We start from the raw sequence: 25,189 nt of genomic DNA, 5'->3' as shown, positions 1-25,189 counted from the left end.
CAATTTTTTCCCCCAATACAGACCCAGTTGTTCTAGCACCATCTGTTCCTTTCTGCCTTGAATTGTCTTGGTGCCTAGAAATACCTTTTAAGGTGTATCAAATGATATCACTCCTTTTTCAAAGCCTTTCAGTGGTTTCCCACCTCAGAGTAAAGACCACAATATGCCTCATTAAGGTTCTACATGATCTGGAAAGATGAGATCCTGACTCATCTCCTGATACCCTGACTTACTCCCTTGCTCCAAACATCCTGACCTTGCTATTCTTTCATCATGCCAGACACTCTCCTGCCTCAGGGCCTTTGGATGGAAAACTCTTCCTTCAGATATCTGAATGGCTCAATCCTTTACTTTCTTCAGGGCTACCTTCTTAATGAGGCCTTTTTTGGATACCCTAAAATTTCAGCGGACTCTCACACTTCCTATAATTTCTTTGACTTCTTTTCCTTATGACTTACCATTATCTAACATACTGTACGTTTAATTTTTCTTGTTTCTATCTGAATGTAAGCTTGAATGGCTGTGCATTTATTTTGTGACTCATTGCTCTGGCATCTAAGACAATGCTTGGTACATTGCAAGCATTTGATAAATTCATTAAATGAATAAGAATATTGAGGCCCAGAAAGATGAAGTTACTCACCTAAGATTACACAGGTAATAAACAATAAAGCTAAAATCTAAACCTACATTGCCTTACTTCAGAGTCTAAGCTCTTAAGCCTGAGAGATGGGCTCCATTACTGAGTAGGGCTCAGTATACTGGTACAGAGGTGCAGTGAACCTGGCAGTTTCCTCCACCTTTTCTTCTTTTTTTTTTTTTAAGAGATGGAGTCTTGCTATGTTGCCCAGGCTGGACTCAAACTCCTGGGCTCAAGCAATTCTCTCACCTCAGCCTCCTGAGTCGCTGGGACTACAGGCATATGCAACTGCACCCTGCTAGTCCCCTCCACCTTCTGCCTGTGATGGAGCCAGGTGTTCCAGGGCTGGGGTTTGGCCTAAGCATCTTAGCCAATCAGTCATGTCCAAGGCACAACTGGGGGCAAGGCCAGTGTGCTGTTGCTCCCCAGTGGCTAGAATGGGGAAGAACAGGCTAAAAGCTGCCTTGAAGCTGAAGAGAGGTAGGGGACCTGGTTGGTTCTTGGTTCGCAGTCTCTCTCCTCACAGAAGACACAATGCAGGGGTGGGCATTAAGAGATCTTTATTTTACCAGAAGGGACAGGCAGTGGGGCAGTGCAACATCCAAGCCCCAGACCAGACATGCAGCATCCACATGCAGGAAGAGCTACACAGGCTGGGGCAGGGCCAGGGTGGGGAGCTGGGACCACTGGACACTCACAGCACCCCTGCCAAGACGCTTGGGTCCTGGGCTCTTCTGCCTCCATTGGAGCAAGGAGACAGAGGATTGGGTTGCTTCCCCATGGCTGGAACCCCATCACTCTGGCCAGGAAGAAAGATGGCACAAGGGCTCTGGGGTCTGGCCAGGCTACAGCACTCGATTCTGTACAGGGTTGGCACAGCCTTGTCCACCAGAAGGGCCCAACACCCAGGACAGTGCAGCCCTAGCAGGAAGAAGGTCTACACACTTTTCTGTCCCCAACAGGGCTAGACCCTCATCTCAGAAAACTTAGCAGAGTTGGGACCAAACCGCACCGCCCCCAGCAGGAACATGCCCATGAAGAGGCCTTCCCTGAGCACAAGCAGGGGCCTCCTAAGGCAGTAGGAAACTGAGGAAGCTGCTGTAGACAGGAGGCCTTGCCTCTGTGCCCTTGGGGTCAGGGAGAAAGGACAGGGTACGAGCGCTGGCTGGGGCCTTGGGTGGATGAGGGGAAGGACAGTGTCTCTGGGCCCTGCAGGTCATGGCTGCCCAGACCTAGAGGGGCAGCAGCGGATGAGGCTGTGGGCTTCCTGGGGCAGGGTTTAGGGCTGGGAAGACCAGTCCAGGAGAGAGGACAGTGACCGTCCTACCCAGAACCCCTGCCCATGCTGAGCTCTGGCCAGGGCCATAGGGAGGATGGACAGATGCACAGAGAACTTCAAGGCACCAGGATTCTGAGGAGCAGCGGGGCCACCCCCCACAGAGAGTGATTGTAATAAACATCTTCAGTTTAATCTACATGATGTGCATGGGGGAAAGAAAAAGACAGACAAAGGAAAAGACACGCAGGGAGATGAGACACAAACCTGATGAAAGTGGCAGTGAAAGTGGGGTAAAGGAGAGGAAGAGGAGGAGGTGGACAGACAGGAGAGACAGGAAGACAGCCAGAGATGGCCTGAACACGCAGCACTTCTGGTCCCTTCGAGATAAGGCACCAGAGTCAGTAACGTTCCCGTTGTTCTGTGGGATTAAAACGGGTGCTGGAGGGAGGGCCGGGTGGCTGCTGAAGAGAGTGGGCCTGCAGGAGCCTCACACCTGCACACCAGTGGCCTTCTTGATCAGGGGTATCTGCAAGGATGGGAGATGCCATGAGACCTTGGCTCCAGAGCCCAGGACCACTTTGCCTGGGCCAGTCCGACGGGCTACCTGGGCAACCCCACCGCAGCTAGGCAGGCACATACCTTAGACAGGTCCACGCCTGTGAGGGCATGCACAGAGGCAGGCAGCTCGGCCAGCAGTCGGTTCACTTCTGATGTGACCTTACTGTTGTCTCCACTGAGGACCACAATCTCATCGACCTTAGTAAGTGGGGCAGCGATTTTGGCAGCAATCTAGGAGGTAAGAGTGGGAGGACAGCCTGGTTGGTGCTGACTCTGTTCTCAGCCCGGTCCAGCATCTCTCCCTCCCTTCCTTAACTCACTCCAACCCCAAAGCAGCCTGGGTGGCCCTTAGTCTCGAGCCATGGTAAGAGACGCCCTGTGGGCCAGGGATGGCTTAGGCCTTTGTAGGGTTCCTGCCCCCTGCTGAGGATGCTCCTCATTTAACCCTTCTAGCCATCTGTCCCTGTGTTACTCGCAAGGCCCAGAGAAGTTCTGGCACTTGCCCAGCTTGTCAAGCAAGGACTCTTGAACCCTAGGACCCGCTTGGGTGGAAGCCTCACCTGAGGCAGGGCCTCTAGCACCAAGGCCATCTTGGCTGCATCTCCGTATTTCTGGTAGGCTTCTGCCTTGAGCTTCATCCGCTCAGCCTCTGCCTTGCCCATCGCCTCGATGACTGCCGCTTCCGCCTCCCCGATTTTGCGGATCTTCTCAGCCTCTGCCTGTGCCAAGAGGACCTGCTTCACCCTGGGGGAGCCCAGGCCAGTTAGGATCAGTGGGACATACCAGGGTCCTCTCAAGCCTTGCCTGGGGGCCAGCAAACCTTCAAACCCTCTGCTCTGGGGGCTGTCGGGGTGGGAGACATTGGAACGGAGGGGGGTGGCCTGACCTTCCGGCTCTGGCCAGGGAAAGGCCACCGGCTCCCATCTGTAAGTGGGAGGGGACAAACCAGGATGCCGTCTATGCCCAAGCACTACACCAGGCACTGGAGCCTCCTTTATCTATTTAGTCTTCCTAACAGCAGTCCCACAGGGGACATGGGGTTATCCTCACTTCACAGTGAGTAAGAAGACACAGTGGAGGGGGAGAAGTGGCTTCCAAGCTGTGGTCAGGAGAGTAGAGGGAGTGCACTGAAGGCAGAGGAGCCTGACTAAGCCCTGACCCCGGCACCTGGGCGGCTCTCACTTTTCACCCTCGGCAATCTGCTGGATGCGGTGGGCCTCGGCCTCAGCAGGCCGGCGCACTGTAGCGATGAGCTCCTTGTCCGTACGCAGGATCTCCTGTGCCTCCACGGCAATCTGTTTCTTGCGCTGCACAACCTCAATCTCAATCTCTTCCTGCCGGATCTTCTGCTGTTCACGGGCCCCCTGCAGCTCATAGGCCAACTGGGCCTCAGCTGTCTGTGGCAAGAGGGTGTTTGGCACATTAGAGGCTGGTCACCAAGTCCTGATCCCTGAGCCCCATCCCAGGATGTCCTCAGGCTGCTCACCTTGATGTTAACCTCCTCACTGAAGGCTGACTTTTGCAGCTCGAAGGCTCGCTTAGAGTCAGCAATCTTGGTGTCTGCCATGAACTTCACATCCAGCATCTCCTTCTTGCACTCAGCTTCCTGGGGACAAAAGGGGCAGAAGGGGCAGGTGAGTGAGTAGAGGTCCTGAGTCATCATGGTCCCATCACCCCTGAGCTTCCCATCCTTGAACCCACGTACCCGGATGCCTGCGTCCCGTTCAGCCTCGGCCACGCCAATGTCAGCATCTCTCTGCACCACAGCAGTCTGCGTCTTGCCCAGGGAGCTCAGATAGTCCACTTTGTCATACACGTCCTGGGGAGGGAAGGGGGTATCAGAGGCTCAAAGGAGCAGCCAGAGGCACAAAGGTGCCCCTCTAGCCAAGCCACCATCTCCCAGATGGACGCCAGGAGATACAGCTTCCCATCACATCGTACCTTGATGGTGAAGCTGAGGATCTCAATGCCCATGCGGCCAACATCAGGGGCTGCCACCTCCCGCACCAGCTTGGCAAACTGGTCCCGGTCCTGATAAATCTGCTCCACTGTCAGGGTCCCTGGGGGCAGAGGGATCAAGGGCTGGCTCCCCAGGGACCCAGCCAGCTGGGGAAGGGAGGAGGCATGCATGTAGAGGTAGGGGTGCATGCGGGGTGCTGCACTCTGAGCTGGGTCTTCCTGGGGTATCTTCTCAACAGCACTTAACACCGAGCTTCCTGCTGCACAGTCCAGGCTGAACGAGGAAAAGTGTCCCAAGCAGCACTAGGTTCCTGAGCAGACCGACAGCCCCCATCCCACCCCTTCACTCATACCCTCTCCTTAACTCAAGTCGCCTGAAGTTTTGAAATTAAATATTTGAGGAAAAGTGTTTTAGCTTGAAACTCCTGTGAAACAGGCCCCCTGCCCAGCCCTGCACACCTCCCTGCCTTGGCTTAGGGGCCCCGTGAGGCTCCTCAAAGGCTGAACAGGGCCTCACCGAGGATGGAGCGCAGATGTCCCTCCAGGGTCTGCAGGACGACGTTTTTGATGTCCTGCACATTCTTACCCAGAAACTGCTCACAAGCCACGGCCAGGAGTTCCTTCTCCGTCATGATCTTCACCTGCCAGTGACGACAAAGGCGCTTCAGCCAGGCTGGAGCGAGGCAGACAAAGGCCCCAGACCCAGAGGTAGGCAGGATGGTGGCTGTGCCTCCTCCCTTCCTTTTTTCAGACCTGGAGGCCCTGGGGGGCTGGAATCTGTCTGAGGCCTCTAGTGGGGAGATAGCAGCACAAGGGCTTCTCTCACTACGAAACTTCACCTGCACTGGCAGCCCCAGGCCCTGCCACGGCCTCTCCTGGGCATTCGGGGCTTGTCTCCCCACCCCTCCAGCCTACTGTCCCCTCACCAGCTAATTCCTCCCTTGCAGGCTTCCTACACGTGGGAGACCCTCAGGCTGAGGGGCAGAGAGTATGACAAGCAGAATGAGCAATAGGGACACAGACAGAGAAGGAAAGAGCCTGGACAGGGCAGGAGAGGGTTGGGGGATGCAACCGAGGGTGCCTCTCCTTCTTGAGTTACTCAGCCAACCCCTCGCCGAGGCCTACAGCATGGCTGAACCTCACTGCCCTGTGAAGCCAAGAGGTGGATCGGGGCAGGAAGCCCTCACCTAGGCCCCCAGCAGGGGATATGACGCAGCCTCCAACTCCCAGAGTCCAGAGCTCCTCTGCCTCACATGGCCTCTCCCTCTGGGCCCCACCCCTCCCACCCCGTACCCAGGGAACAAGGAAGGCCTGGATTCTGGGGCTTGACATTTCCAACACCTGCAAAGAATGGGGGTGGGGTTAGTGAGCCAGGAGCCCTCAGCACTGGTTCTGTCCCTCGTGGGCCCGCTGAGGAGAGAAGGGGTGTCTGTTAGTCCTGCTGGGTGGCCAAAAGGGCCCGGTGAGCATGTTCCAGTGGCGACGACCCGACTAGCCCTCTCTTGTGGGACTTGCGGGGGCTGGGGTGCTGGAGAGAGACTGCCCCTGGCTGCTGTCCTCTCCTCCTCCCCCCGAACCCGAGTACGGGACCAGGCAGCTCAACGGACATGCGCAGGGCTGCTGAGTTACTATACCTGGGCGACACCCGTCACAGTTAAAGCTACCCCCTCGGCCGTCTCTACGTCCTCGCAGCGGGGCTGCAACGTCATAATCTCTAGGGAAATCCTGCCAAGAAACGCAAAACAGGGGCATGGGTCTGGGGGCGCAGGGCCTGGTGGTGTTGGGAAAGAGGCCAGTACCTCACTGCTCCGGCTGGGTCCTGGTGAGGAAGGTGGAGGGAGGACTCTCCACGGGGCTGAGATGGGAGTGTCTGAGAAGGAGGTGGGCACGAGGGCAGGGTGGGTGCAGGTGGCCCCAGGGGAAGGAGTGGAAGTGGGCTGCATATGTGCACACACCCTCTGCTCAAGTCAGCCTGGCTGGAATTGTGAGGAAAAGGAAGTAGAAAGAAGTGGTTGTGGGTGGTCGGGGGCTGTTGGTCAGGGGAGAATCCAGGTGTAGCTGTGTGTATGTTCTAGGATAGCAAGTCAGTGCTGGTCCTCCCGGCCCTGCTGTGCAGGCCATCCGTGGATGTCAACTGAGCCTCCCACAGGGGCCCTTGCCCATTCCTTGGTCTACCCAGCACCCCAGGGTGCCCCAGGAAGCTGCTTGGAAAGCTCTGCCTGATTGCCTGGCATCCTGGAGTATGCCTACTGCTGGGCTAAGATGGAAGTGATTCTGTACCTGCCCCTTGCCAGAGAAGCTCTACCTGGTGGCTGCAGCCTTTGACTTGAAACCCATGTCTGGTATTAGGCCCAGGTGGGTCACATGGGGAATTTAGACTGAAGTCACACTAGAGCTTCTTGGCCAAGGAGTGTTAACCCTGGAAAGAGTTGTTCTAGCCATGCAATCTGACTCCTCCAGGGTCCACAGTCACCCACTTTAAAAGGGATCTGGGCTTTGCAGGTGTTTCAAGTGTAGGTGTGGGTGTGGAAGGAGAGAGGACTGCATCAAATAGAGTATTGAAGGAGGCCTGGACCCTACCCCTTCCACACAAGGTGCTCCAAGCCTCCCAGGCCTCTGCACCTCCCATGGCTACAAGGGCTAAGGGGATGGGGATGGTCCCCTTCCCCATTAGAGATGGCAGGATGGGTGAAGAAGGGAGTGGTGGTGTAGTGTTTTTGCCTAAGCAGAGGCTGAAGGGCAACTGAATGCAGAGGGAGGGGGTGAGAAAGATGTGGTTCAGGCCTCTTCCAGGCTGGGAACCCGCTGGCACACAGGCTCTGAGGGGGCAGGGGCTTTTTATTGTTCGCTCCTGCAGTCCACATGCCTCAAACTGAGAAGGTGCTCAGCAGAGAGCTGGTGAATGAAGCAATGAAGAGGGGAACCCACACATGACAGAGTAAGCATTTGGAGCTAATTAACACCCAAGCCCAAGAATAGATTTCACCAGCTATGGCTGCATGGTAACGAAGGCCTGGCATCCAGGGACACTCACTGGCAGACTTGGCAGAGCTTCCAGAATCCCTTGCTGTTTCCCCACTTGCAGTCCAATAGGCAAGGGCAAGGGACCTGGGGATCTACAGGGATCCATCCTGGCACCCAGAGCAGTGGAGGAGAGAAAAGAGGAGAGGGAGGGAGGCACGGTCTCAGGAGGGGAGTCCATCGGCTCCTGTCCGCCAGGCCCCGCAGGGCAGGAAGAGAGAAGGTTAGACACGGAGGAGGAAGCAGGTGGGTTATTACCTGTGCAACCCCTGTTACGAATAGTGGAACCCCCTCCGACGTCTCAATATTCTCACAGCGACACAGGATGGTCATAACCTCCAGAGACAGTCTGAGGAGCAGCCAGGGGGTGGGGAGAGGTAGGGACAGGAAGGGAAGGAGGGGACACAGCAAACACACACAGTAGTTACCAGACAAGCACCGATGCCTGACACCTGGGGGCGGGGGGGGGGCATGCTGTCAGTAATCCAACCCCCCAACTGCCAGCTCAGCCGAGGGCTGCAGGACAGCAGCGACCTCCTGTGCTGATCCGAGGCCTCTGGGTCTCTTCTCTAGCCCCCAAACCCTTTTAGTGAGGACCTGCTAGGCTGGGGAAGATGCCTGCTGCCACCCTGGGCCTGCGGCCTGAGGTCAGGAGGCTTGTGCACAGGGCACCTGGGTTGCCCGCCACCTCACTTTCCCAGGGATCCTGTCGCAATCTGGGAGACTGAGGCTTAGCCCCCCGTCTTCACACAGGTAAACCTGTGTTTCCAGAAATCGGGAGTGGGAGGCTATTCTGGGGACTCCTGAGCTTTAGCAAATGCCGAATCCGCCAGGTCTGCACTATCTATCACTAAGGCAAGGTGAGGCCAGAAAAGCCCAAATGTTCTGATGTGGGGCCAAGGAAGGCTGGGGGAGAGTGTGCTCCTGCCAGAATACTCAGGGATAACCGGGAGATAAGGGAGGCATTTAATTGGGAATTTCCAAAGTTGGCCAGGGGCAGAGAGAAGATTATTGGCAAAGAAAACAAGGTGCCTCGAAGCTCCCTGGCCCATCCTGGCTGGGCCTCCCTAGGCAGTGTGTGTGCAGGGTGATTGTCTAGGCAGAGGCCAGGCTGTGGACAGTGTGGAAGGTTTCCCTAAATCAGAGGAAGGAAGAGAGGACAGAGGCCGAGGGTGAAGGGGCAGAAGCAGGTGGAGGGGGTGATAAGGAGCAGCAGTCGATGTGCAGCCCCCATCTCAATCCCAGGAGGGGCCATCCCCACAGTGCCAGCCCTGGGGCACTGGCCATGCAGATGTGCAAAAGTTGCCTTCATTCGAGCCCCTAACACTAGCATCCTTGGGCCTGAGAGGATTCTTGACCCAGCTCAGACAGGAACCCACCAAGCTCTCTTCTGGGGAAGGAGAGAGGGAAATAGGGGAGAGGGAGGGAGGGAGGAAGGGTAGTGGGGAGGGAAGAAGGGAGGCTGCAGCTCAGATGCCAAAGGTGGAAGAATTGCTCAGGTAAGAGGGAGACAGCTGCCCACATCAGGGCCTCGGGATAGTATAGGATGTGGCAGCAAAATGCAGCAGGAGGGGTCACTGAGCCTGGAAGAAGAATGGCTGACCCCAAGGGCACGTGACATATAGACAGCTGCAGAAAGGACCTTGAGAGGGAGGCTGAGTATCCAGGCTGAGTTAGAAGCCTCTACTCTGACCCGAGAGGCTCCTGCCAGCCTAGGGAAATAAAGCCCCAGCCTGTGGAGGCGTCCCCCAAGCAGGCTAGGGAGTAGGGAAGAGGCTGCCCCCCAGAAAAGGGGTAAGAAGGAGAAGGATTACTGGCTCAGACTACCCAGCAAGTGAGACCAGAGGGAGGATGTAGAGCCTGGGTGTGAGGTCGGTGTCCTGGGAAGAGATACAAGGCCCTTCACCTCTAACTTCCAAACTTGCTGTCAGAAAGGCTTGGCCCTTCTGTCCTGGCTCTGCTCCCTGGAGCAGGAAGGGAGAGCGGGGGACCAAGAATCTGGAGAAAGGACTGCAGGGGAATTGGCCTAGCAGTGGCTGCCCACGCAGGGCAGGTGTCTGGACAAGCTACTCTGTTGTGCTGGGAATGCACAGTGTGTGGGGTGGCAGTTATGTCTGGAGAGGGCTCCCCACGGCTTCTGACAGGCCACTGGCCCGCTCAGGTGTGGCCAGGATCCTCTCGAGTGGAGGCTGTGGCCACTACTGATTACTCTGACACTTTGAGCCTTGGACCAGAAGAGTCCCCAGCATCGCTCACCTCTGGTCGGGTAAAGTGAGGGGAGAGGTGGGAGAGTGGAGCGGTTACTGGGAACCAGTGAAGTTAATCCATTGTGCCATGCTTCCCATTCCCCCCGACCCTAGCAGATGCCCTCAGACTCCCAGGAGCCTCAAGCGCTAGCAGCTTGGTGCAGACGTGAGCTGCTGACGGGTGGGGGATGGGGCAGAGGGGGTTTCCACTGGAATCTCCATGATTTCCCCTGTGGGGTGACCGACCCCCTTGCAACATGCCCACAGCTCTGCTGCCCTTGTTGCCTGGGTCCTGGTTGGGAAGGATCTGCTCCTCCCCTCCCCACCGCCCCATCTCCCATAATCAGGAAGGGGGCGATCGTGGAAAGGTAGCTGGCGTGCCTCATCTCCCGGGTGGGCAGTGAGGGTGGCAGGAGAGGCCAGGTCTGGCCCTGCCCTAGGCTCTGCAGGCAGCGGCAGGTAGAGCTGGATGGTGGGCCCTCTGGGGAGCTGAAATCTCACTTCCTCTAGTAAGTCTTTCCAGACTGATTTAGGAGGTCCAGACCTGTCTTGCTCAGTCCCAGCACTAATTCGTTAGGTCCCCCTCCCTGTCTAACTTACCACTGTCACAGAACCACTTTTGACTATATGTCCATTCTCTGCCACATAGTCCCTGCCTGGATTACCCCAGGGCCTGCATAGGTAAGGGTGTGCATGGGGTCCCTCCAGCCTTTTCTCCCTTCATACGCCCACTCCAAACTGGGCGTATAATAAAGACTTCTTAAATAACTTTGAGTTATAATCAGGAAATCAAGATTCTGCCTGGGTTATGACCCTGAATTCTCTGGGACAGAAGTAATGCCACCTCCAGTGGAAAAAAGAACACCCACTAAGGAGGGGGTGCCCATGACAGACCTTCCTGATGCATGTCTCCTGCACCCCTGTGCAACCCATCTTACATGCTTCTTAGGAAGTGCCCCCCAACCCCACCCCTCCACCGCCAGAATGGAATGTGGAAATGGTAGATGCTCTAGCTGACCCTCAGAGTGAAGCAGAACAATGCTGGAAGCCCCTCTCTCCCTGGCCCACTCCATGACAGGTCCTAGAGCCCCCAGGTGCTTACCTCTGAGTGTCGGAGATACACCACCAGGCCCAGGCCCAGCCGCCAAACACGTACTGTTTATAGTCGGAACCACAACAGCCCCCTGGGGACCAAAGCAAACCACCGCAGGTCAGTCGGTTCTTGGGTCTGTCTACCCTCCAGCCCACTGATAGCAACTTTTGTCCTTCACCTGCTCTGATACTTGACAATGCCTACTGTTGGGTGCCTAGTGCTGAGGTTACACATCAATGAGAGAGAAGTTCTCCCTACCCTTATGGGAGTTAAAGTCTAGATTGGTAGACAGGCAATTTACATAAAGAGAAGGATAGCCAATGAATAGTTTAGAATGTAAGTGCTTCCAGAGAAAAGAAGAACAGAACAGGACAATGGGCAGAGGTGATCTGAAAAAGCTTTTTTTTTTTTTTTCAGACAGAATGTCACTCTGTTGCCCAGGCTAGAGTACAGTGGCGCAGTCTCGGCTCACTGCAACCTCTGCCTCCTGGGTTCAAGTGGTTCTCCTGCCTCAGCCTCCTGAGTTGCTGGGATCACAGGTGCCCGCCACAGCATACCTGGCTAATTTTTGTATTTTTAGTACAGACAGAGTTTCATCATGTTGGCCAGGCTGGTCTCAAACTCTTGGCCTTAGGCAATCTGCCTGCCTTGGCCTCCCAAAGTGCTGGCATTACAGGTGTGAGCCACCTCGCCAGGCCAGCTTCCTTTTTTTTTTGTTTTTCTGGAGATGGAGTTTTGCTCTGTTGCCCAGGCTGGAGTGCAGTGGCGTGATCTTGGCTCACTGCAACCTCTGCCTCCCAGGTTCAAGCAATTCACCTGCCTCAGCCTCCCGAGTAGCTGGGATTACAGGCATGCATCATCATGCCCGTCTAATTTTTGTATTCTTAGTAGAGACGGGGTTTCACCATGTTGGCCAGGCTGGTCTCGAACTCTTGACCTTGTGATCCACCTGCCTCAGCCTCCCAAAATGCTGGGATTACAGGCATGAGCCACCGCGCCTGGTCCAGCTTCCATTTTTAATTAATTCATTCAATAAACAAGTATGCCCTGGAGTTCACCTGTTATCACGGGGGGTGTAGACAGAGAGGGAACGCAGACAGGGACAACACTGGGGGGCTGGGAGGGAAGGAAGAGTCTCCCAACCAAGGCAAGGGGGTTTGTTCTTCTGCCTGGCAGACACATCTCAGTGAGGCTGGTTCTCTACTTCCAAAACATTCAGAATGACTGTTTTCCTCTCATGGGAACGGGTGGGGAAGGCAAGGCCTCAAAACAAAGGCTAACTTGTGGTACCAATGGGAGAAGTGGAGAAAGCATAAAGGCCTAAAAAGGAAGTGGTTCTTGGAAACAGTGTGTCAGCTACACAGAACATCTAATTCAGCCACAACCCAGATCCATGCTGTAGACATGTTCTATATGTTCCCTATACAGAAACGAGAAAAATCAATTCCTGAGGTTTCTTTTTTTTTTTTTTTTTGAGACGGAGTCTCGCTCTGTCGCCCAGGCTGGAGTGCAGTGGTGTGATCTCAGCTCACTGCAAGCTCCACCTCCCGGGTTCACGCAATTCTCCTGCCTCAGCCTCCCGAATAGCTGGGACTACAGGTGCCTGCCACCACGCCCAGCTGATTTTTTGTATTTTTAGTAGAGACGGGGTTTCACCGTGTTAGCCAGGATGGTCACGATCTCCTAACCTCATGATCTGCCCACCTCAGCTTCCCAAAGTGCTGGGATTACAGGTGTGAGCCACCGCGCCCGGCAATTCCTGAGATTCTTGTAGTGAACTCTCTTGTTAATGCCAAAATTCCTCATCAAGTTCAAGGAAACCTTCATAAAACTGGACAGGCAGTTAACTTGCAGTGCAAAAAAATGTACAGGAAACAGTATTCAAAGGAAATATGTGATCTGGGAAAAACCAGAGAGTGTTATCATTTCTTTTTTCTTTTTTCTTTTTTTTTTTTTGAGACAGGGTCTCATTCTGTCGCCCAGGCTGGAGTACACTGTACACGAGTACAGCACTGCTGGAGTACACGGCTCACTGCAGCCTCCACCTCTTGGGCTCAATCCATCCTCCCACCTTAGCTTCTCGAGTAGCTGGAACCACAGGTGTGTGCCCCCATGCCCAGCTAATTTTTGTATTTTTTGTGGAGACAAGGTTTCACCATGTTGCCCAGGCTGTTCTCGAATTCCTGGGCTCAAGCGATCCACATGCGTTGGCCTCTCAAAGTGCTGGGATTACAGGCATGAGCCGCCGCGCCTGGCCGAGCATTATCATTTCCATGTTCACAAAGTTAGGTTTTCATGAAAGCTTCAAAGAACCTCAAAAGGTTGTCTGACTCCCAAGGTCAAGGGTCTGGGGGAGTTTCATGTAGCTGGGTTAGTGTCTCTGAGGACTCACGGCAGGGAATAAGGCAAGTGGAGGGGCAGAGGGCAGATCACACAGTGTCTTGTGTGTCAGGCCAAGAAGCTGTGTATGTGAGTGACAGGGAGCAAGGTTACCCTTGAGAAACACACACCACTTTGCATGAGGAGGAAGACACTGGGATCAGGGAGACTGGTCTCTTGCAGTAATCCAGGCAAGGCATGGTGGCTGATACTGGCAGACAACTTCTAGAGCAGTCTTATCCATGACAACTTTCTGTGAGGGTAGGAATGTTCTATATCTTCTTCTGTGTTTATGCTGTGCAGTACAGCAGCCTCTAGCAACATATGACTGTTGTGCACTTCAAATGAGGCTGGTATGACTGGGGAACTGAATTTTTTAATTAACTTAAATGGCCACCTGTGGCTCCTGTCCACATCGGACAGTGCAGCTGTAGAGTCTGGGTTTGGGTGGGTGTTGAGGACAATAATAGAAACAGACACAATGGAGAGAATGGGAAACTGGGGACAAATTTTCGGTGGGTGGAGGCAAAGAAATAAAGAACTGCTCCACCTCACCCCCAGTGGGGAGGGCTTGAAAGGTTGGAGAGCTTGCATCTAATACTGCTTACCAGGTAGGTAACCCAGTTTTCTGGGTCTGCTGCCATGCGTGAAGTTCCAGCAGCAGAACCAGAGGTCCAGGGATCAAAGAGCAGTGTGGGCAGGGAACAGTAAGACGGGGTCCTGGGTCTCTGTCTGTTTCTCTGGGGTAGAACTACCTGTTAACAGGGCTGCTGTTCAAGGTAAGCCATTCCGGGCTTCTCTGACCTGGGAAGTGGGGTGGGGAGGCCTCTGAGGACAAGCACTCAATCTGAAACCCAAACCATCTCAGGATCAAGTGAAACTGGAAGGGGACCAAAAATCACAGCTTATTCTACATCTTCTGGCCTGGTGGGGGCTGGGGCATGGCTGCCTTGGGCTAGCCCCATGGGACTTCTCAATGTGCAGTGGGAAGGTGGTAGTGGTGGGGGTAGGATGTGGGAGTGGGGTGGGGGATGGACAGGGTAGATGGCCACTCTTTTTTTTTTTTTTTTTTTGAGATAGAGTCTCGCTCTGTCGCCCAGGCTGGAGTGCACTGGCGCAAGCTCCGCCTCCTGGGTTCACGCCATTCTCCTGCCTCAGCCTCCCAAGCAGCTGGGACTACAGGCGCCCGCCACCATGCCCAGTTTTTTTTGTATTTTAATAGAGCCGGGTTTCACCTTGTCAGCCAGGATGATCTCGATCTCCTGACCTCGTGATCTGCCCAGCTCGGCTTCCCAAAGTGCTGGGATTACAGGTGCGAGCCACCGCGCCCGGCCCTAGATGGCCACTCTTTATCTTTTTTTTTTGAGACAGACTCTTGCTCTGTTGCCCAGGTTGGAGTGCAGTGCCACAATATCAGCTCAATGCAACTTCCGCCTCCCAGATTCAAGCGATTCTCCTGCCTCAGCCTCCCAAGTGGCTGGGATTACAGGCAACCACCACCACGTCTGGCTAATTTTTAAATTGTTAGTAGAGATGGGGTTTCGCCATGTTGGCCGGGCTGGTCTCGAACTCCTGACCTCAGGTGATCTGCCTGCCTCAGGTGCCCAAAGTGCTGGGATTACAGGCATGAGCCACCGCACCCAGCCCACCCTTTACCTTTAACTTATTCTTTGGCTTGGGGAGCAGGCTGCCACAGCTCAAGCTGGGCCTTGGCCAAGGGCAACATTGCCAGGTTCCCAAGGGTAGCAACAACAGGAAGCTGAAACTGCCAGATTACCCGCCCCTACCAGCATCCTCCCCTGGAAGGCAACTTCCTGCCAGCTTCCTGGTCACTCAGCCTGAGCACCCCTCCCAAGAGGCCAGTTAGGTGCCTCTTCCTTGATTTCCCTAACTCTTACTCGTCTCAAGACCTGGAAGTTTCTCCTAACTGTACCTCACTCTATTCTTTCTAATCCAACTTGCTTTCCCTTTCCACAATTAAGCTGAAGAACCACAAAATACCCCACGATAACCTCTGTTCCACTCCCTTAGCCCTTCCCCAGGACACAGCCCACCACTATGCCCTCTCAGGAACATCCCCTGCCCTTCCTGGCCTTTCTCCACCTTCTTTTTTTTTTTTTTTTTTTTTTGAGACAGTATTGTGCTCTGTCACCCAGGCTGAATGCAGTGGTGTAATCACAGCTCACTGCAGCTTTGAACTCACGGGCTCAAGCGATCCTCCAGCCTCAGCCTTCCATACACCGCAATGCCTGTCTAATTAAAAAGAATTGTTTTTGTAGAGACAGGGTCTCGCTGAGGGAAGAGAGAGACCCTCTCATATTGTTTTATACTCAGTACCTGTTTTAAGAAAAAAACAAGGAAGTGAAATCAAAGACAGGCAGCCCAGCGCCAGGCCCGAAACCAGGCCTGGGCCTGCCTGGCCTAAACCTAGTAGTTAAAAATCAACTCATAACTTAGAAACCGATGTTATTCATAGATTGCAGACATTTTATAGAAGAACATTGTGAAACTCCCTGCCCTATTCTGTTTCACTCTGACTACCAGTGCATGAAACCCCTGTTACGTATCCCCTAGATTGCTCTATCAATCACGACCCTTTCATGTGAAATCTTTAGTGTTGTGAGCCCTTAAAAGGGACAGAAATTGGGCACTCGAGGAGCTCGGATTTTAAGGCAGTAGCTTGCCGATGCTCCCAGCTGAATAAAGCCTTTCCTTCTACAACTCAGTATATGAGAAGTTTTGTCTGCAGCTCGTCCTGTTACATCACTATGTTGCACAAGCTGGTCTCAAACTCTGGGCCTCAAGTTATCCTCCCACCTCGGTCTCCTAAAGTGCTGGGATTACAAGTGTGAGCCACTGTGTCCAGCCCACTTTCTTCCTACTAGTCAAGAAGTCCATATCCTGGCTGGGCATGATGGCTCATGACTGTAATTCCAGCACTTTGGGAGGCTGAGGTGGGAGGATTGCTTGAGCCCAGGAGTTTGAGAACAGTCTGGGCAACACAGGGAGACCCTGTCTCTACAAAAAATTAAAAATTAGCAGCCAGGCATGGTGGCTAACACCTGTAATCCCAGCACTTTGGGAGGCCGAGGTGGGCGGATCACTTGAGGCCAGGAGTTTGAGAACAGCCTGGCCAACATGGTGAAACCCTGTCTCTACTAAAAATATAAAAATTAGCTGGGCACTGTGGCGTGCGCCTGTAATCCCAGCTACTTGGGAGGCTGAGACATGAGAATGGCTTGAACCTGGTAGGTGGAGGCTGCAGTGAGCTGAAGTCATACCACTGCACTCCAGCCTGGGCAACAGAGCAAGACCTTTTTTTTTTTTTTTTTTTTTTTTTTTAAATACTGAGTGTGGTGGCGTCCACTTATAGTCTCAGCTACTTGGGAGGCTGAGGTGGGAGGATTGCTTGAGCCTGGGAGGTCGAGGCTGCAGTGAGCTGTGATCATGCTACTGCACTCTAGTAGCCTGGGTGACAGAGCAAGACTGTATTTCAAAAAAAAAAAAAAAAAAAAAGTCCATATCCTACTAGGGGGTTTAGTCTTTTTTGAGCCACATACCCCTTTAGCAATCCAGCAATGCCTAAGGACCCCTCCTCAAGAATATTTGTTTATTATTTATTTATTTATTGAAACAGGGTCTCACTCTGTTGCCCAGGCTGGAGTGCAGTGGTGTGATCTTGGCTCAATGCATCCTCTGCCTTCTGGGCTCAAGCGATCCTCCCACCTCAGCCTCCGGAGTAGCTGGGACCACAGGTATGTGCCACCACTCCTGGCTAATTTTTTTTTTTTTTTGGTAGAGACAGAGTTTTGCCATATTGCCCAAGCTGGTCTCAAACTCCTGGCCTCGAGTGATCCATCTGCCTCAGCCTCTCAAATTGCTGGAATTACAGGCATTAGTCTGGCCAAGAATACTTATAAATTCATAAAATAAATACATAAGACATTATATTGAAAGTTATCAAAATTTAAAACCAAGTGTGCAATATTAGTAATATGTCATTCTTTATTAATACATTAAATAGTAAGATCTAGTGGTAAATCTAATTATTAGCTTAATGCCAAAATACAGATGAATTATTTCCTTTTTTTTTTTGAGAAGCTTACAAGCGTGCATCACTATGCCCGGCTAATTTTTTGTATTTTTAACAGAAACGGGATTTCACCATGTTAGCCAGAACGGTCTCCAACTCCTGACCTCAGTTGATCCTCCCATCTCGGCCTCCCAAAGTGCTGGAATTACAGGCATGAGCCACCGTGCCCGGCCAATAGATTTTCAAGGTACCAGAAATAACTGTAGTGTAGTAGGAAACTTTCTGCTAATACTATCATGAATTGTTGCCAACATTCATAATCACAGAAAACACTAAATTTCAGTTAGAGTGAGTGAAAATAAAATTATGCTTTTCTCCCCCCTTATCCCCATCCCCCGACCCCGTCCAAACGAAAAGGATTCCCCTTTAAAATTTTCAAAAGTAGAGAGAAAAAAGGTTTTATGTTACAAACTGAAGGAGGGAAGTTAGATAATAAGAAAGGATGGAAAAGATGACCATGAGATGTATTAGCATCCTCCTTCTGAAACTGGGCTGGGTGAGATGCCTCTGGTCTTAGACGCAGGTCCAAGGAGCAAGGCAGACAGGTGGGGGCAGGGGTGGGGGCAGTTGCTCTGCTCTCTCAGGAGTCCACACACAAGAGGGAGCTGGATCTCAGCTTGATCATCTCAAATCCCAAGGTATCATTGTGCCAGGCATTATCTGTCACCCCCGCCAACCTTCTCTGCTTCCCTGACTCCAGCATCCTCAGTTCTCAGCAAGATCTCCTCTTCCCACCCCTAAAATAGCGTTGAAGCTAACAGTGCATTGACTTCTGTTCTGAAGACCAGGTTCTCAGTAACTGGAAGGCACAGAGCAACCCATCTCTGGGGCTCTTCTTGCCCCTCAGTCCCAAGACTTTCCACAAGGATGGAACTGGAGCTTTTGTCTTCTCAGCTCAGAGTCTGGGCTTCCTGAAGGAAATTCCACAAGAAAAACAAAGTGCAGTGCAGATTCTGGTCTCTAAAAGCCTTCTCTAAGGGTGGGGACTGGGAGACAGGTCTAGGTCTTATGGAGGAGCAAGTCTGCATTTAGTGTTCTCTGGGAGTCTCCCTTCTGTCCTCAAGGCTATTTCTGGTCTTCAGGGGGGTAGGGTACTTATCTCCCACACACTGGGGATGTCCCAGTGGAGAGATTGATTTTGAGCTCCAAAGTGAGCCTGAAGCCATGTTTTGGAATGAAAATTCCCAGTGGATTTATCACCCCTCTCCAAGGGTTGGCAGCTGTGAGGCCTGGCTCAGGGCTTCTATCCCCTTCTATCTCTTCAGTAACCAGTTCTACCAAATCTGCACGCAGGCTGAAAAAATCAGCACTGATAGTGGGAAGATAGAGAAGAGAAATTCCTCCAGCTCCAGGCCTCCAAGCTGTCAGGCACCAGGACCCCCGTCCCCCAGCTCCTGAGAGCAAGGAGCTGCACAACCCGGTGGCTTGCAAGGTGTCAGCCGCTTCTCAAAGCACCCCAAATATAAAATCTCAATAGCAGTTCCTTTTCCCCAGTACCGCAGTCCCCATGCCCCACCTAGATAGAAATTCTGGAACTTGCAGCATTTTGCAATCCCAAACTGCACTGCCCAGAACCGGGTTTCCCAACCTGTAGAGGCCGCATCCGCGTCTCCTGGGCGGGCAGTGCCGGTAATCCCCAACAAGCCCCAGCCTGCTTGGAATTAACGGGTCTGACTGTGCCGAGAAACGACCTCTGTTTCAGGGCCCCTCCCCATACAGGCACCTGCCCTCCAGGGCTGCGCGACCCGCCCCCCATCCCGGGCGCTGGAATCCAGCCAAACCTCTGCGTTCCCGGAACCACCAGTTCCCTCCCTCCTGGAACCCCGCGGCTTCAGTTCGGGACCCCCAACCTCACAGTAGAGCGGCGGGGAGGCCCGCCTAGGGAGGGGGAGGAGAAGCAAATAAACACAGGAAAACCCACAGCGGGAGGGGGAGCCCCTGGTGGGTGCCCGAGGGTGCGCAGCAAGGAAAGCGTGAGCACGAGATCTCTCTTGGAAGGGGCCTCAGGTGCGGCCCGGGGGCCAGCGCCCTGCGCCGCGCGGTGGACTCAGGCCCAGCTCTTCCCCGTGCACTCCCCAGCCCTGCACCCACCCCGAGCACCCTCCACAGCGCCCACCTTCCCCGCCGCCCCCTCACCTGAAACCACCAGCGCCTCGTTGGGCCCCACCGTGTGGCAATTGCCCATGGCGCCGGCGGCACGGAGGGCCCTCGGGACCGCACAGACCCGGACAACAGCAGCGGGTCTGCAGCGCCGGCCGCGCCCAGCCTATCCCGCCACCCCCAGCGGCCGGCCGCCCGCTCGCTCGCCCGCGCCCCTCTGCGGTCGCAGCCCCGCCGGAAGTGTGGCGGCGGAGGGCGGGGCCGGCGCGTTGAGGCAGGAGCAAGCGCAGCCTCGGCGGTCAACGCGCTTTATTCCGAGGGGCTTCAGATACAGATGGCCCCAGCCCTGCATCCGCCCGGAAGGCGTCCCCTTACTCCCATGGGGCACCTCGATACCAGCCGCCCTGCCCTGACTCACTTCTCAGCACCCATCTTACGGCAGTCGGCCCTGGCCTCAGACCCTTGGGTTCAGATCCCAGGCCCTCCTCCTACTCACTGTGAGACCCTAGGCGAGTCCCTTAGCTCGGGAGCCTAATTCCGCCTCATTAACATGGGGGTAATTTAACTACCTAGCTAGACGGTTGCAAAGGGATCAATTCACTAATTCTCAATGTTGGCAGTGCATCACATTGCAAACTCCCTGCCTCTGCTCCAGAGCTGATCAGAATCAATGAGGGTGGGGCCTGAAAATACTACATCCAAATTTCCGAGAAGCACAGTGTCTAGCATACCCCTATCTCTCCATCTGGGGTTACTGTCACTCTCAGGAAGAAATAATCACCCATTATTCCTTCAACCAGGAAAAGAGATGTCCAGGGCACAGCTTGGGGCCCCAGAAAGTAACCATGGAGGTCAAGATCACAAACCCGTCAGTGTCCAGGGCATGGCCTGGCACACATCCGAGGTTTTAAAGGACCATGAAGTGCCATGGAAAGCATCCTGGCCTGAGGGTTAGGAGAGCTGGATCTCAGGCTCAACTTTAGCCTGAATTCGGTGCGTCATCTTAGACAAATCTGGTGAGCTCTGAGGGCTGGGGTAAGGTTGAGAAACTGTGGGCTCCTCAGGGTGGGGGGTGCTTAGAGAAGATGGGGCCTCTGAGTCCTCAGACTGGGGGTCTTCATCGGGTTCAGCATCCTCCCCAGGCCCAAGCCCTGCCAGCCTCTTGCTGGCCTCCCATAGCCGATGGGCTGCCCGGTCGTCTCGGGCAGCTGGAGGCACCTCTTCCACATGGCAGTTGGCAAAATATCTCCCACTGAGGGGCTCGATGCCCTCTTGTAGAGCACAATACAGGGGTGTCTGGGCACCCCCTCTTGGTGCCCGGAGCACCAGCCAAGCCAATGGGCGCAAAAGTGGGCGCAGCCATCCAGGAACATGGCGCAGGAACAGCTCCGAGTTCACAGGCCCTGTAGGCAGGAAGAAAGAAAGGAGTTGGGCTAGGCGCAGTGGTGTGTATTTACAGTCACAGCTACTCGGGAGGCGGAGCAGGAGGATCACTTGAGCTCAGGAGTTTGAGACCAGACTGGGCAACATAGTCAAGCTCTGTCTCTTTAAAAAAAAACAACAACAACAAAAAAATAGAACAGAGCTAGAAGAACAGGGACAGAATCTGGTTTCAAGGGAACCAGGATAGTATTTACCAGGCATTCGGGGCTTCTGCGAGGTGACTTCACTCATTTCCTGCATGAAGCCTCTTCGCTTCCATCCAGACTGCTTGTTCACCCCACATCCCAGATTTTGTTCATGCTGTGTTCCATGTCTGAAACAATTCTCAGTCTCTCTCCATCTTTTCTTCTAGCTCAAGTCCTGTTCCTTGTTTAACCAGCATTTATTAAGTACTTGCAGTATACCAGCCACTATTTTGGACATTAGTGATATGGAGTGTAATAAAGGCTTAATAAAGGCTAATTGTGATCATCGCTATTATAATTACTAATGAGCCTTAGGCAGTGACTATCTAAAATGCAGTATGGTAATATGAATATGACAGATCTTGTTATCCTGGTATAACCTCTTCCATAAGACAAAGTGTTGCTCTGGATCCCCAATTATCTCACTCAGAGTAAAAGCCAGAATGCCTATAGTGAACCTCCCTCCAAACCCTACAGGACACAGTGCCTCTCTATGACCTCACCTCTTGCCACTCTCCCCCCTCACTCTGTTCCAGCCACATTAGCCTTTCTCAAGCACACCAGGAACTTCTGCCTTAGGGCCTCTGCACTTACTTTTTTCTGTTTTGGAGACAGAGTCTCGCTCTGTCACCCAGGCTGGAGTACAGTGGCGAGATCTCAGCTTACTGGCAACGTCCACCTCCAGGTTCAGGCGATTCTCCTGCCTCAGCCTCCTGAATAGCTGGGACTACAGGTGATAGCCACAATGCCTAGCTAATTTTTGTATTTGTAGTAGAGACAGGTTTTCTTTTTTTTTTTTCTTTTTTTTTGAGATGGAGTCTTGCTCTGTCCCCCAGGCTGGAGTGCAGTGGCGTGATCACGGCTCACTGCAACCTCCACCTCCCGGATTAAAGCGATTCTCCTGCCTCAGCCTCCTGAGTAGCTGGGATTACAGGCGCGCGCCACCATGCCTGGCTAATTTTTGTATTTTTAGTAGAGACGGGGTTTCACCATGTTGGTCAGGCTGGTCTCGAACTCCTGACCTTGTGATTGCCCGCCTCGGCCTCCCAAAATGCTGGGATTACAGGTGTGAGCCACCATGCCCAGCCTAGAGATGGGGTTTCACCATGTTGCCCAGGTTGGTCTCGAACTCCTGACCTCAAGTGATCTACCAGCCTTGGCCTCCTAAAGTGCTGGGATTACAGGCATGAGCCACCGCTTCCAGCCCCTCTGCACTTATTATTTGTGCTGTTCTCTCTTTTTCTGGGCATCTCCCCAGTGAGCCATGTATCTTTCAGACCTCTGTTCAAATGTCACCTTTATAGATATGTCTTCCTTGACTGCCACACCATATTCCCATTCCATTTGCCCCTCGCTGTTTCCTTTTTCCTCAGAGCACTCTATCACCACCCTTCATTGTATATATTTATTGGCTGTCTCCCTCTCCTCCAAACTAGAATGCAAACTCTATGAGGGCAGGGTCTTTGTTTTGTTCACTGCTATATCCCCAGCACTGCAAATAATGCCTGATACAGAGTAGGTACTCGGTAAATGCTTCTTGGATGAATTATTAGCTATCATCATCATCATTATCAGTTCAGTCAGTGCAGATGGCTCCTGGGGGTGGGAATCCAGGTCTTATTCATGGCCATATACCCCCCAGGGCTGAGGATCCAGGCTTGTGGTGTGAGAGGAAGAACCTAAACCAGGAGAGCCTGGTTCCAAGAGCAGCAAGGAACAGGTCTCTCCTTGGACTATGCTTCCTTCCTGCCCTGAGATTCTGTGACTCAATGAGGGATGGAGGGTGGGGAGGCGGTAGTGGTGTGGGGGGCACAGGATGGGGCAAGGAAAGGAGAGGGGAATCGGAAGCCAAAGAACCAGACCTCACCTGGGTGGGCTGCATAGCAGGTGACGCCAGTGGCCTCAAGCTGGTTGGCGAGCTCCCGGGCAAACAGTACATTAGCCAGCTTAGTGTCAGCATATGCCCGCAGCTCCTGCCGCCAGCCCACCACTGGGCGGTCCAGGCGTTTGAAGTCAAGACGTCCCCGACAGTGGGCAGCTGAGGCTACCACCACCACGCGGCTAGGGGCACATGCCTTCAGGCAAGGCAGCAGCAGATGTGTCAGCAGAAAGGGACCAATATGGTTCACCCGAAGCAGCAGGTTAAACGCCTCGCGGGTCCGGCCACAGGAACTGATCCCTGGGGCAGAGGCTAAATGTGAGCGGCTGCTCCAGAAGGAGCTCTGCAGCCTTGGCATCCCTATCTATGAGATGGGAGAAGGGGGCATCCTTCCCATGTGTCCACTGGCCCCAGCAGGGCCCCCGCTGGAGGGGGCAGTTGCCCCTGGCCACCCGCCACCCCACCCCCACGCAGGGCCTGCTGCCCCTCACCGGCATTGTGGATGAGGATGTCCAACCGTGGCTCAGAGCTCAGAAAGGCAGTGGCAAAGGCCCGCACCGAGGCCAGACTGGCCAAGTCCAAGGCCATGAAGATGACCTCATTGTTCCCACTCTCCTGTGGAGAGGCAAGGGCTGGGCTTGTCACCAGGCATCTCTCTCCTCTTCCCTCTCCCCAGGCACCAAATTCTGAGAGTCCATCTCCTACTGTTTACTAAAATCTGCCCCTGTGTCTTAGAGTGTACTAGATAAGTGTGTGGATTCAAATCCTGACTTTGCCTTTTACTAAAGTGTGACCTTGGGCAAGATACTTAATCTCTCTGGGCCTCAGTTCTCTCACTGCGTAAAGGGAATAATAATAACAACAGTCCCAATCTCACTGAGCTTTTGTGAGGATGAAAGGAGTTAACGTGTAAAATACACTCTAGCAGCACTGGGTAGGTACTTGCTATTATTATTATCACCTCCTTTCCCCATTACCATTTACCCTAAAATCTGTAACTTCTCACTGGTCTCCTCTCTCCCGTTCTTGCCCCCCCACTCCAGGCACCACGCAGCCACAAAGGAGTTCCTTCCAAAGGCTATTCTGACAGTCCGGAGCCTACTGAGGGCCGTTCATGGTCTCCACTGGTCTCTGCTGCCCAATCTATAAAATCCAAGCTTCTCAATAGGCTCTAGAATGTTCTCCAGCCCCCTCATTTGCCCATCTTCCTCATACTTTGTGCTCCAGCCTCATTAAATCTTTTTCTCAGTTTTTCAGATCAGTCCAGCTCTCTTTGCCTCAGAGCCTTTGCTTATGCTGTGCCCTCTGCTGTTCCCTTTCCTACTAATCATTAACCCAACTTCTACTGATGCTTAAACGTCTCAGAACTGCAATTACGGCCTTCAGGAAGCCCCTCCCCCACTCGGCTCTGGTGCGCCTTCCTCGGGTGACCCCAGCGCTCCGTGCACTCCCTCTTCGCGCTCAGCCGCCCGCGCCGCGCTCTCCTCCCTGGACCCGGATCCTCCGTAGCCCCTTTGCTGGCTTCTCTGTGTCCCGGCGGGTTCTCGGCTCACCGTCCCACGCGCCCCCGCTGCCTCTCACCTGGCGGAGGTCGAAGGCAGCCGCCTCCCCGCGCTCCTGGCTGCGGCAGGCCAGCACCACGCGCGCTCCCCGGCGCGCCAGCTCCAGCGCCGTCATCTTTCCGATGCCGCTGTTGGCGCCTGCGGACCGCGGGCGGGAGCCGAGCTGAGCTGAGCCCGGCGGGCCGCTGCTACCGCCGGCCCGGCCTCCTCTCCGCGCGCCCCGCCAGCTCGCACTCACCCGCCTCCGCACTCACCCGTGACCACGGCCGTGCGGCCCCGCAGGTTGCCCATGCCGCCGCACGGCGGGGCCTTCACCAGGTTGTAGTAGACAAGCACGTAAGCGCCCAGCAGCAACCCAGCGCCCAGCAGCAGCGCCTCCATGCCGGCCGCGCCTCCCGGCTCCCGCCCAGGCCCCGCACCGCCCTGGATCGCCGCCAGGCGGCTGCCGATCCGCCCTGCACAGGCCTGGAACGGCGCCGGGGCGCGTCAGCCTCCGAAGGCGGAGGCGGGCAGGAGGCTGGGCAGGGGTGTGTGCGCGTGCGGGTGCGCGCCGGCCCTGCGAGCGCCCCCTAGGCGTGCGTCGGCGTCCTGGGGGCGTGTGCCTCTGTGGACACCTTTGAGGTGCGTGTGTGCGCTTGGGCCCTGGGAGCGCCCCCTAGGTGTGTGCCTGTGTGAACTCCTGGGTGTGTGTGTCCACGTACACCCTGTGAGTGCACGCTAGGTATGTGCATGCATCTGCAACGCTTGTATGT

At 54.2% G+C, this 25,189-nt stretch overlaps 2 protein-coding genes across 8 annotated transcripts; both read right to left on the bottom strand.

The window, feature by feature from the left end:
* Nucleotides 1–1,183: 1,183 nt before the first annotated feature.
* FLOT2 (flotillin 2) lies at nucleotides 1,184–19,618 on the bottom strand. Of its 7 annotated transcripts, none has more exons than XM_063798828.1 (12): nucleotides 19,405–19,584; nucleotides 10,806–10,887; nucleotides 7,716–7,806; nucleotides 6,071–6,161; nucleotides 4,954–5,077; nucleotides 4,419–4,537; nucleotides 4,183–4,296; nucleotides 3,964–4,083; nucleotides 3,660–3,874; nucleotides 3,038–3,221; nucleotides 2,559–2,708; nucleotides 1,184–2,445 (listed from the first exon to the last, which is right to left on the bottom strand). In XM_063798828.1, the coding sequence occupies exons 4-12, from the start codon at nucleotides 6,143–6,145 to the stop codon at nucleotides 2,407–2,409; spliced, it is 1,140 nt and encodes a 379-aa protein (XP_063654898.1). In that variant the 5' UTR covers nucleotides 6,146–6,161; nucleotides 7,716–7,806; nucleotides 10,806–10,887; nucleotides 19,405–19,584; the 3' UTR covers nucleotides 1,184–2,406. The 7 variants fall into 7 exon arrangements, with proteins under 7 accessions (XP_063654898.1, XP_063654900.1, XP_001141137.1 ...); XM_063798830.1 differs by lacking the exon at nucleotides 19,405–19,584 and adding an exon at nucleotides 18,857–18,901; XM_001141137.6 differs by lacking the exon at nucleotides 7,716–7,806 and having other exon boundaries at nucleotides 19,405–19,618.
* Nucleotides 19,619–19,662: 44 nt separating this feature from the next.
* Nucleotides 19,663–24,974, bottom strand: DHRS13 (dehydrogenase/reductase 13). The gene is made up of 5 exons (XM_016932160.4): nucleotides 24,692–24,974; nucleotides 24,457–24,575; nucleotides 23,367–23,490; nucleotides 22,864–23,175; nucleotides 19,663–20,771 (listed from the first exon to the last, which is right to left on the bottom strand). Exons 1-5 carry the CDS (start codon nucleotides 24,816–24,818, stop codon nucleotides 20,320–20,322), a joined length of 1,134 nt encoding a protein of 377 aa, XP_016787649.1. The 5' UTR covers nucleotides 24,819–24,974; the 3' UTR covers nucleotides 19,663–20,319.
* Between the last annotated feature and the right edge of the window lie 215 nt (nucleotides 24,975–25,189).

This window comes from Pan troglodytes, chromosome 19, assembly GCF_028858775.2.
Source record: "Pan troglodytes isolate AG18354 chromosome 19, NHGRI_mPanTro3-v2.0_pri, whole genome shotgun sequence".
NCBI classification, from domain to species: domain Eukaryota; kingdom Metazoa; phylum Chordata; class Mammalia; order Primates; family Hominidae; genus Pan; species Pan troglodytes.
Note: the sequence above shows the minus strand (reverse complement) of the source record. Positions and strands in the feature narration are given on the sequence as shown.

Excerpts from the sequence above, each read along its gene's own strand:
- FLOT2 (XM_001141137.6), bottom strand. The coding sequence starts at position 19,453 with ATGGGCAATTGCCACACGGTGGGGCCCAACGAGGCGCTGGTGGTTTCA. Across the intron at positions 4,297-4,418 it reads TCCTCAGCTTCACCATCAAG|GACGTGTATGACAAAGTGGA; the intron begins GTACGATGTGAT and ends TTCCCTCCCCAG. Across the intron at positions 2,709-3,037 it reads TGCTAGAGGCCCTGCCTCAG|ATTGCTGCCAAAATCGCTGC; the intron begins GTGAGGCTTCCA and ends CTTACCTCCTAG.
- DHRS13 (XM_016932160.4), bottom strand. The coding sequence starts at position 24,818 with ATGGAGGCGCTGCTGCTGGGCGCTGGGTTGCTGCTGGGCGCTTACGTG. Across the intron at positions 24,576-24,691 it reads CCGCACGGCCGTGGTCACGG|GCGCCAACAGCGGCATCGGA; the intron begins GTGAGTGCGGAG and ends CGCGGTCCGCAG. Across the intron at positions 23,491-24,456 it reads CTGCCTTCGACCTCCGCCAG|GAGAGTGGGAACAATGAGGT; the intron begins GTGAGAGGCAGC and ends GCCTCTCCACAG.